General features: G+C 36.9%; 1 protein-coding gene across 6 annotated transcripts in view; it reads right to left on the bottom strand.

Moving 5' to 3' along the window:
* Nucleotides 1-12,655, bottom strand: part of dab2ipb (DAB2 interacting protein b) — a 155,378-nt gene that overhangs the window by 67,728 nt on the left and 74,995 nt on the right. For all 6 annotated transcript variants that reach the window (XM_079870854.1, XM_079870855.1, XM_079870861.1 and 3 more), the window contains one exon: nt 2,798-2,910. In XM_079870854.1, coding sequence (XP_079726980.1) covers nt 2,798-2,910 — 113 coding nt within the window. The remainder of the gene's footprint in view (nt 1-2,797; nt 2,911-12,655) is intronic.

The following is a 12,655-nucleotide window of genomic DNA, read 5'->3' as shown; positions in this document are numbered from 1 at the left end:
CAAATATTTTCAAATGCTGAATTTTCAGTCTTCTGTCACATGATCCTTCAGAAATCATTCTAATATGCTGATTTGGTGCTCAAGAAGCATTTCTTATTATTATCAATGTTGAAAACAGCTAAATATTTTTATATACATCTTTTCAGGATAATTAGAAGAACTGAAAAAGTTAAACAATACATTTATTTGAAATAGAAAGCTTTTGAAAGAATGTAAGTGAACTGTGTTGTGATAGTTGCTGTTGTCATTAAACTTATTTTTTTTAAAAGCTTCATTGAGTATGTCAATCAAACAGAGTTCAACAGCAAGGATACACAATCATGTGTATCAAAACAACATTCTTTGTTAAACATCAAATTAAGGGTTTAAATGAACTTCAATTAGATATGCTATATGCAACACAAGGAATAATATTTGAAATGAAAAATAACTTTACAGGAGAAAGTCACATGATGACAGAAATGTGTTGCCGTGTTCAGAGGAAAGAATGCGTGTGTTCTACCACATACCAGTATTTATACTAAAAAACTCTTCTGCTGCTCTTTCATTGTAAAGAGCTGCTCACCCCAAAGATGATAACTATAACTACATTTTTAATAATCATTCTAATCCTTTGATAATATGAAAGTCCACAATATAGCAATTATATTGTGATTATATTGTTGTAATCACTTTCAGAATATTTTTTTTCCAGCTGATGAATGATAAAAACATTGACAGCCAATCAGAATCCACCCGATTTTAATTAGTTCGTGCATTTTGAGCGCCAAATGACTGCAATACACTCTAAACTGAATGTTATTGTCCTTTAGGTGTACGCCAATAGTTATCGTTACAGTTATTTTTCTTGGTATGAGTGCACAGTTGTGGAAAATCTGAATAAATGAACAAATAATTGATTATCAAAACAGTTGTTCTTTGCATCCCTAGTAAATAATTCAGTCATGGCGTGTAATGTCAAGCCGTGTTAATAAGCAACTATCGAGCAGGTCTGTCAAACAGGTCATGGATGTTGACAGTCAATATCCAGGGCAGAATCATCATTCCATGAGTCTCCCTTGGGCACACATTTTTGCAGGATCCCATCATCATCCTTAAGTCTATGTTGAACCACAAGGATGATTTGGCCAAACAAATTACAAAACACATTTCACCTTTTCATATCTGGGTTAGGTGCAAGCAAAAGAACTTAAGTAAAGCCTACGTCAAATACCTGCCAGGAGAAAATCAAAGGAAAACCCGATCTGAAATACATTTAACTAAAGCCATTTTTGGTAACTATGGTAATACTGCACTTACACAGCATCTTTGTTAATGTTAATTTCAACATTTACTAATACTTTATTACAATCTTGTTAACATTAGTTAATGCACTGTGAACTAACATGAACAAACAATGAACAGCTGTATTTTTTATTAACGTTAACAAAGATTAACAAAAATAGTAACAAATGTATTGCTTATGTTAGTTCATACATTAAGTAAATGAACCTTATTGTAAATATTTTCTACAAACCCCTTATACTACCAAAGAAACATTTAAAAGCATTCAAGACAAAACTATTCATCCTTGTTTCTTAAGATGGACTGTCCTGTATATCTCAATATTTTTCTTATCTGAGAATGTTCAAGGTCGATGCATCATGGTCAAAAATAGACCTATTGATGGTGTTAGTCACGCACAGTGAATAAGAGCTCAGAACGGAGGATAAAAGGAAGGAAGGACAGAGATAAATACAGGACATAGAAAGGAAGAGGGGAGAAAAATCTCACGAGCTCTTGATTTCAAAGGGTACAGTACCAATGCCTACCAGCGGGGGGTGCAGGGGGATAGCAATTACTTCCCTAATTGCTTGTGTAGTGTAGATTAAGCTATGTGGTATCTTCTATTGTACATGTACAGCATCAGGACGAATTATGATGGAGATGTTTTAACTTCGCAGGACATATCTGCAAACTACGCACTAAGCTAGACGAATAATTGGGCCTGAATCTGCAGAAGCTCAGAGGTCAAGTGGCCCTTGAGTCAGCTCAGAGATCTCATTTAAATGTAATTACATCTGCTTTCAGTCAATGATAAAGCAGCAAACACACATAAGCCCACGTGGACGCTTTGCAGGACTCGATTTCATACAGAGGGTGAAAACTACTGAATACCACCTGCTGTTGATTGCTAATGATTCACTTCCCGCAACTGGCACATTATGTGAGCCTCAATTTAAACCGATTGCTAACAGACTGCCTTTCAATCATGAGAAGCTTTTTTTTTTCAATATCATTAGTTTCATAACAATTACAGTAAGCATTCAAACGCTGTTAAACCTTCTGATGCCCATCAATAAAACATCCCCATTAAATGGAATTTTATTGTGTCTGTAATATCCTAATGTATAATATTGCCTATAAATATAGCCTTGATCTAGACCTCAACTTAATACTAGGATGAATATATTTAGTCTAAGCCTCTGGTTTTGGTCCAGATCTTGAGTTTGGTTAACTATTTAGCTGAACATGACTTTGGTTGAATGTGCACTGGATTTTTGCTTTCTAATAAAAAATAAAAATAAAAAACCCTTCGCAGCTCAAGTTTATATCCTGAAGTAGGAAATTAGCATTTGACAAAATGGCTTTAAACCTAACATTTATTAGAATGGCTAAAGTTTTAATACTAAAAAGATCAGAGGAGTAGTAGCAATAAAGATAAAATACATCTGAGCACAGTATGTAGTGCACATCTGGAGTCCAGACTGCGTTTAATCACACTCTTACATATGACAAACACATATATAATACTCACTGTAACTCTGAAGGGTGTAGCAGCAGTGGCAGTGGGCTCCATTATGGGCGGGGCTTTGTCAGGGGCGGAGCCTGGCATGCTACGTCTCCGCCCTGTTCTCTCGGGTGGAGAGTCTGTGAGACAGAGGGACAGGGAGAGATTTTTTTTAAACTTATTGTGCTATAAAGAAAAGTTTCTACCTTGTTATGAATAAAATCTTACCTAGGAAAAGGCCACTGACCGAACGTACAAAAAAAGATTTTGAAATTATTCCTTTAAACATCCAATAACATTTATTTATTCCAAGCAAATAAAAAAATACTCCAAATATCCAGACTATAATGCACATACATCTTTTTCACTTGTAAAATGATATTGAAATAGCATCAGAATAAGTTAATCTGTGAATGTATTTATTTATTCAGATAGCTTTATAACAGCCAAGAGTAAACCCACATGCACAACTCATGCACAAATCCCAGCATGTTATCCAAGTGTGGATGTAGACTGCTAGACTCTCACAGCGTGATCGATACGTAGATTATACCACAGAACACATGCCACTGTCATAATGTAAAAGTTTTCTGATATCCTAACAGCCCATTCGAAAAGTCATCACACCTCCTTGTGCTATCAGTATAAAAAGCTCTTAAATCTTCTCACTGTTCCTTACTGCCCTTCAGGGGAACGCTGGTGTTCACATGGTGAAAATGAAGCTTGACTGACTGCTTCATTTAATCAGTGTCAAGAAAGGTACACATACTGTAGATCTAGAAACAGATTATGCTAAGTGCTTCGCTCTGATCTCACTATCACACACTGAGCCCCCTACACGACACAGTCTGAGCAAAGTCTTCAGTCAGAACTCATTTTTACACCACACACACACAAACAGGAGTATAAATTATTTTCAAGCATCGTTTCACCCAATTTCCCAAATTTCAACCATCTGGTATGTTGTGTGGACTGGGAAATAACGTGGTCATGAACTTTTTTAAGATTATATAGGTTCAAATTTACATTACATTTACATTTATTCACTTAGCAGACGCTTTTATCCAAAGCGACTTACAAATGAGAACAATAGAAGCAGTTAAACTAACAGTAGGACAACAATATGCAAGTGCTATGACCCTTCTCAGTTTAATCTAACGCAGTAAATGTTAATTTTTTTTTTTTTTTTTTTTTTTTATAGAACAGAATAGAATAGAATAGAATAGAAGAGAAAGTGTCAGTATTACTGGATCAAGTGCTGTCGAAAAAGAAGCGTCTTCAGCCGTTTCTTGAAAGTGGCTATGGACTCAGCAGCTCTGGTTGAGTTAGGCAGATCATTCCACCAGCAGGGAACAGTCATGGTAAAGGTCAGAGAAAGAGATTTTGTGCCTCTTTGAGATGGCACCACAAGACGTAGTTCGCTTGCAGAGCGCAAGTTTCTGGATGGCACATAAGTCCGAAGTAATGAGTTTAAGTAAAAGGGAGCAGAACCAGTGGTTGTTCTGTAGGCCAACGTCAGTGACTTGAATTTGATGCGAGCGGCAACTGGCAACCAGTGCAATTTTGTGAGGAGAGGAGTGACATGTGCTCTCTTTGGCTCGTTAAAGACCACTCTAGCTGTGGCATTCTGGATCAGTTGCAGAGGTTTGACCATGCAAGCTGGAAGACCAGCCAGGAGAGCGTTAAAATAGTCCAATCTGGATAAAACTAGTGCTTGGACAAGGAGTTAAAGTTAAAGTTAACTTAAATTTATAAGTGATTAGTCACTATTCATTTAAATATTTTATACCATTTTAATCAATGTTCACTTTTAGGTCATTTACAGTTAATATTCACATAGTGTGACAATTATCTTTGCATATTTTTAAAATATATTTATTTTTTACATATTGTAATATATAATATTTTGTACAATCATAATACACACAAGAAGTAATATGAGGCCTAAAACCTTCATGTATTACCCGAAAATGCATGTCACACTGCAGGACTCAGCTGTCAATGCTTGACATGTAAACTACACATAAAGGTGAACAAGAAATGAAACGTTTTTTGAAATGAAAACCAAGGGCATTTCTATACAGCGGGCAATGAATCATTCAAATGATTTGGATTATTTTACTTTGCAGGCTTTGCAGACAAAACCTGTGATGTTACCCAGGAAAACTACAGTAGGACATCTGGTTACCCTATACATAAACACATCTTCTCTCAGATGATGATCACTTTCAAAACAGATTTCCAAAATGCTAAACACAGACATGAAAGAAAAAGAAGCAAGTAGAAGAGAAAAGGTCTCACATTATCCTGCTAAAAACCCTTTCAACAGCAGATTATTAAACTTCAATCAAGACAACCAGTTTCCATCAAGCCCAGTGGTGATGTGTAATGAGAATTTAACAGTAGTTTGATCTGGGAGAGATGTCTTTCACTTTCCCTCAGTGTGTCAGTGTCTGCTTGTTAAAGATAAAATGTAAAGGAACGCAGCTGTGAGAGAGCGAGAGCGAGTGTGTCCTTGAACTGACATCCAAATCAGTTCTTGTGGCTACTATGTGTGTGGTTCTAGATTAATGTGTTTACTACTCCTTCCCTAGGAGAAGATTGTTCCACAAGTGTCAACCACCTGTAAGCTTAGGCAGAACAAAAAAAATGGCAAACACAGGTCTTTATTTCTGTCATGACAACTCTCAGAGTGTTTGGCATGGTAATGGGTATGACAATGTTGTATGTTTTGGTCTTGGCGGAATAGATCCGGACGCTCCTGCTTTTATTGCTACTGCTACTGTAGGTTATTGCTGCTGCTGCAGGGCAAGTACGGGACTTGCTACTGCCAATTCATACACGACACGCTGCTGTGAGCAAGTAAGACATGCTGCTGCTGCTGTACAATATAGCGCACATGAATTACCCATAGCATATACAGGTGGAGCTGGGGAAGGTGAAGGGTTTCTGAAAGCACGCTGCACTGCTAAGGAAAATGCTACCCAAGTATTTGAAGGTTGAGCAGCGAGGTCATTGGCTACTGATACGGCAGGAACCAATCAGCTGCGCCCTATAGATTACGATGCGATTATGAACAGGTTAAATGACCTATTGGCCTGTGCCATCGAGAGTTTCATGGCAGAACTTTGTATTTACATGTGTAGCTACATGTCAGATGATTTTGGTTCAAGATTAATTACATTGCACGTGTAAATCAACTAGGGCTGCTAATTATTATTATTATCATAAAATAATTATTTTATAATTTAAATACAAAAATACTAAATGTAATAATAAATGATATGTTATTTGAAAATTATTACCATAGTGCATATGACTAATTATCATCACAAAGGTCAAATTAATTCATTAAACACAAATATTTGACAAAAATATGACAAAAGGATTTTTCAAAATTCATTTAAATATAAACGTTATGATTGCCACAGTTATGTTCAGTTAGTTTTTTTTTTCTTCTTTTTCTAATGGACTTTCAGTTTGTTTTCATTTGTCACATGTATTCCCTTGGTTGAGTTCTGGCCCGTCTTTTGTCTCCATGGTCACACATCATTATTAGTAAGTTTGGTTCAGCTGTGTTTAATTATCACCATTGTGTATATAAGTTCTTCCTGTTCACTCAGTGTTTGTACAGTATTGTTAGTGTTAACGTTTACACGCTGACTTGCTTGTTAGAGTTGTTTAAATAAACCTGGTTGTTATTGTTGATCTTCTTCATCTTCCTTGGATACCCAGTGACAATGATAATTCATGTTTATCATTTAAATATCAATATTTTAAATTTTATTATAAATTCTTTATATTTTTTTTTGAAAATTATCTCATAATAAAAAAATTCTCATATCGAGAAAAAAAACCAAAAAAAACATACCACTGCATACTGTTTTAATGTAATTTTTAGAGTGACTAATTAGTCAAATAAAATAAGAAAAAAAATGTGTGTAATATACTTCTGCTTTATTGATGTACAAAGTTTTACTTTTAACTTCAATGAAAACAAGTCCTTCACCACAGGTTGTGTTTTTCAGTCACAGAAGTCAAACAGAAATTCATTTAATTTCTTAGACACTGATAAAAGACCAGTGTAGATAAAGTAGACTGAGTAACGGTACGTTTACACAACAACAATGCACTAAAAACAGACATTTCCTTTGTACAGACGTTGTCAAAACGATCCCGCTCACACGGATCTGTGAAAACAACTAAGAAGGCTGTATTATGCATGCCAGGCCAGTTGCCGATGTCACTTTGTAAAGTAAAATATGCGCCTATATATTGAACATGTAATATGCATGCGCATGACGTCATCGTTTTTACAAATTTGCATTTTTGCAGTCGATAACAGTCGATTGCAGTCAAAAATGTGCACTTTGAAACACGTTTTCAAAAGTTTGCGTTTTCAGGCCCCTAAAACGCTGTTGTCAAGTAAATGAATGGCCAGAACACATAAAAAGTTTTCCGTCTTTAGTTGATAATGTAAAACTGCCACACACCAACACCTGCATGTTTGTCTCTCTCCTTGAGTTAAACATGTGTTTCCATTAGACCCAGTTGTCCTCACAGGCACCGTGATTGACAGGAACCTTCCCAGTGGTCATACAGGACAATCAGGCTCTGCTGTTCCCATAGCAACCACATCTCAAACCTGCTGAGAATTGAGTCAGTCTTAGAAAACTCTCTAACAGAGACTATCAGCACATGCACTCACACAGGGGCAGAAAACACACTTCCTGAGCTGTGGGCTGGGACACAATGTTTCCAGTTTTTCCTGTAGAGGACATTCCTGAGTGAGAATGAAGTTACGGAACATGCCTCATGATCTAACACATACGAGCACTGAACAAATACAAAACCTGACTAAACATGCAGACACACTGGATTGTTGTAGACATATTTGTGAAAAGTCCTCACAAATATATTGAAACATGGTTACATCTGAGGTCTTTTCACTTTAAAATAGATCCTCACTATTTTAAATCCTCCTGAATTGTGTGTACACCACTGATCTATATAAATGACTGGATTGCTCATTGCGTTCTCAACTGCCATCAGGCGGTGAAGCCACCGGAAGTGTTCGAGCGGCCATCTTACGATTTCAACAGAGGGCATCGTTGACTTACAGCCAAAACCTTGACCTAAAATCACCCCATTTACAGAGTATCAGTCACACATTAATAGTTTTTAAGCTATATGTATGTACATTAATTGACACCTGGAACATTATCTTTAACGTTTATGGTCTTTTAGGCAAGAAAAGCTATAGAAATCGTTATGATGGGTGTTTGTCTATACTTCATACTGCCGACACAGTAACTGACCAGTAACACAATATACATTTCTTTATTATGCAGGAAATATTAAGCATGATCATATATCTAGGATTATTAGCAGAAATTGACTCGAATATACATTAAAAATATTACAATAAATACAATCCCCTATTACTAAATTGTACTGTATTATATTAAAAAGGTTTGCAATGCATCATCTTGCTCGGAGCGACAGTATACAGGAAATGCTTGGAAATAAAGAATGATGTCTTTAAATCCATACACAGTCAGCATCATTTCTCTGAAGAGATTGTGACACTCTTTTCTGAATGTGGTTTTCGGTAACTTACAAAGACATGATATAACCTGCAAGTAATTTGAAGTTTCTAGACTTTTAGAGTCACTGTCTTCCACCAGAGCGGCTTCCATGAGCTGTATGGGACTCAAATGCTCCACTCTCACTCAGATATTAAAACTCCTGTCAGTTCATTTGACGGATGAAACGTTATACTTTACAGTTTTATTTACGTCGCCTTCTTTGTTACTTTAGTCACTATGACTACAGTTGTTAGATCCCGTTGCAAGTTCATACAGACAGTGTTCAAAACGCTATTGTAAGCTTGTGTGAACAGGATATTTAGACGCTCACTAATGCGGTTGTCACTGTGAATGTTCATGGGGATGTGTTCAGTAAAAACATGAAAGGTTTTAATTGTTTGCGTGTTGCAAATGCTGAAATACATCTATTTCTCTCGTATTTACTTCACCTTCATGTGCATTTGCACATTTTGTTTATCACCTGTGATTCTTTTCATCTGCAACCGTAAAATAATAATATATTTTTTTTACTGTCAAAACAATATAGTGGACCTTTAAAGGAAAATGTCATTATCACAATACGGTTTTAGTATGCAAAGGGTGTGTGTGGATGCCTTCCTATAGAATTCAAACACTTCCTGCATCTGCTGTGCTTGAATGACTTTACAGCAATGCAAAAGAGCACACATATACATAAACACGCAAAAGAGATGCCCAACTGTCAGCTCTTTGAAAATAGAAAATGGTAGAGTAAAACATTATACTAAGAGACAGTAAAGCTGTCTGTCATGTGGCCTATTTTCCAAATCTATGTTTGGCCTGGCAGCTTTTTCAAAGAGTCCAGCATGTGCAATATGACAATGCTGCGTCATAACAAACACGGTGTATTTGATTTCATCTCATCCGGTTAGTTGTATGCGTAATGACCATTTGTTATGCAATGAGGTGCAGAGGATTAAATGAGTCAACAGTAACCTAATAGTGCATAATGAGTAAAGGAGTCAGAGATGGAGCGAGACGGCACAATTTGAGTTCGATCTGTTCTCTGCAGGGTTCTGTGGTACATCAGACTGCTCATGATTGAAGCCAATACAATTAACAAACCACACACCACATGCTTTCTGCCCAAAACAACTTACAGTACACTAATAACAGGGACAGTCTGCCTGGAGCAGAATCTGGTTTAGTGGCTTTGCTCCGTGCTGGACTAGCCGCACAGCTCCTGAATCATCCCTAAAAAGTGACTGAACTTGAAACTTATATTAGTGGCCCAGGTCCATTAAAATACCTCTTCCACTAATGTAAAGAGGGTAAAAGGAAATAGCTTAAAGGACGACTCTTTCAACCCTTTAGTTACTAAAAGAACAACAAAAAGAGAAGTTGAACACAACTAATGCAAATGAACAGCACTAAAATAATAATGCAGCACATCAAAAAAGGAAATAAATTTGATGAAGTGTATTCAACCTTCAGACCACAGACTTTAAAAAAGTGGGTTTTTTTTATCTTTTTTTTTTTTGGTCAGATATCATTGTGAGTGAGAGATAGAGTGAGAGTGTGTCAGTATGAACGTGCGATATGTGTATGGGAAAGCGCAGCGAAGGGAAGTTGGTGTTTTTGCACATGGTGTTGAAGAAAACTCAGACATTCCAAGACATCACACACACACACACACACACACACACATCAACAGCAAATATAGAAAACCAATAACAAAGCTAGAAGCTAGAAAAATATTTAACAACGTCAGACTGTAGAACAACATCCAGCTATCAGATGATTCTGACACAGCTTTCTGTTTCCATTTCTGTTTAATCACTATTCTCTCGACTGTCCTTTCACCTCCCTCGTTCTCTTCATTTCCTGTCTTTCACGTCTTTATCACACTCTCTTTCCTGTTCTTTCACTTTCTTCCTTTGTCTGTTTTGATTTTCCAGCCTGACCCAGATCTTCAGTTAAGTTTGCACTCTCTGGATTACACTATAGCTTTTAACTGTAAACACACACACACACACAAACACACACACACACACACACACACACACACACACACACACACACACACACACACACACACACACACACACACACACACACACACACACACACACACACACACACACACACACACACACACACACACACACACACACACACACACACACACACACTATGAAAGTTGCAGACATTTTTATCAGATCACTCTTTGAGTTTCATGTAAAAATAGATGCAATGCTTAAATGGAATCTCCAGCAGGATTGCGGTTCAAATCCATCGACATTCTCTACAGCATTCAACTGTTTTTCCAAACTTCTAAGCACAGAGTATGATCAATTCAGCTTTTTTTGTTACTAGGCATAGTAGTGAGGTTACAGAAAAGTATGAGGAGAAGAAGTGGGAATAAGAAAACTCTGAGCCAGGTATATAGCTAAAAGTTGCCTGTAAGCGACCACAGCACAATGTATGAAAGCACCTGTACTAACTACTAAACCACAGTTCTGTAAGAAACATGACAACAAATATAATGCAGAGATGACAGAAAAGGATGGGGATCAGAAAATGAGAGCCAAATTCAACCTCTTCTTGCCCATGTTAGCACCACGTACCAAATCACATGCACCAACTATAGGCCACAACTACGTCGAGACATGACATAATTAAAGTGAAGAGATGATAAGAAATGAAGGGGAAAAGAAATGGGACCCGGAAGTGTTGCGTTACTGTACGTACCAGATTTAACTTCACGTTGTCCACATTAGCACCAAATCACATGCTCTAACTACTAGGCCTGAGCTCTATAGAGACATGACAACAACAAAAGTGAAGGATTGAAACAAAGTGGATTTATTGATGATACATATTTAAATCTGGTTATTGTGTATTTAAAATGCATTCAGTTTATCAGTATAACAGAAAGACAGTCAAAAGAAGAAATGAGACTGGGATCAGGAAGTATTGCGAGTCAGAGAGATTTAGCACTGTCCAACATGAGCACCACAGGCTAATGCTTTGATTCGAATACAATAACCACTAGACCACAGACAGCAATGAGAATAGGTAAGAATGGAACTGGAATGCATTAACTACTTGACCACAGCAGTAGATAGGAAATGATGATGAAAAGATGTTCAAGGCGTGTTGTGAGCCAAACTCGAACCCACTTTGCCCCAGTACCATGACTCAATGTGTCACGACTCCAACAAAGTGACACTCAGCTTCTCCGTATTCATCTGGGTCATAGCTAGAGTAAGAAACTGTGAAACTGGTCCTGCATCACTACAGGACAATCTCTACCATAATCTCCTAACATTTCGTTCCTGTGAGATAATGCAAAGTAAACATGTGAAACCCACAGCTGCAAGCAACTGTCAGTAGCTCGCTAAGCCCACTTATCATGATCCCATGTGTTTCCTAATCAGACTTTAATAACCATAGCATAGCAGAAAACGCATCAACTCTGGGAAGAGCTGGGTTTGTCCTGTAACTTCCCAGAACAGGTTATTCCTCACACAGTGTGTGTGTTTCACATGTTGTCCATTTAGCAGCTGGGACAGTGGTGATGTAATGCTGTATTATCAAAAATGAACAGAGGGGAGGAAGGAAGCGAGAGCTAGAAAGAAAACACTCTACAAACACTCACATGCAGCTGGCCGTGGTGGATGCATTACTATACGTAGAGGCTACAATTTGCTCTCCAGATCTTATGCATGTTCTCGAACAAGCTCAAACAATGTTATTAAGTGTGTTTATCCTCCCTGTGTGGGGTGTGTGTGTGTGTGTAATTGGTTATGTAAGAGGGTTGAGCTCAGGTGAGCTCATGGAGGCACCATTACCTCATACTGGTGCAGAATTTGAATATTCAGATCCAAAGTGCCGTCATCTTCTGTCAGGCATGAACTGATAAGATATCAGACAGCAGAACCCGTGCAGCACCGCAGATAACAAAGCTCATAATTCTGTTCCAAGTACACTCAATTTGCATGATTCCAATGATGATGTGTATCTTCGCATGAATCATAATAAGTTTGTATGTTTTATTTTTTTTATTACACAGCTCTCTGAAATTTGATTCTGATTGAAGGAAAATAAGATTTGAATATATTGTGAATATAAAATAATAATGTATTGGTTATAATAATGATAACAAAATGGTTACATTTGTTAACATTAGATAACTATATTTGTATGAACTAAAGATGAAAAATACTTCTAAAGCATTTATTAATCCATGTTCATTTGAACATTTACTAAATCATTATTAAAAACAAAAAGTTGTATTTGTTCATTTTATTCAATG

The sequence above is a fragment of the Squalius cephalus genome (assembly GCF_949319135.1).
Source record: "Squalius cephalus genome assembly, chromosome: 5".
Lineage (NCBI taxonomy): Eukaryota > Metazoa > Chordata > Actinopteri > Cypriniformes > Leuciscidae > Squalius > Squalius cephalus.
This window is presented reverse-complemented; position numbering and strand designations above follow the sequence as displayed.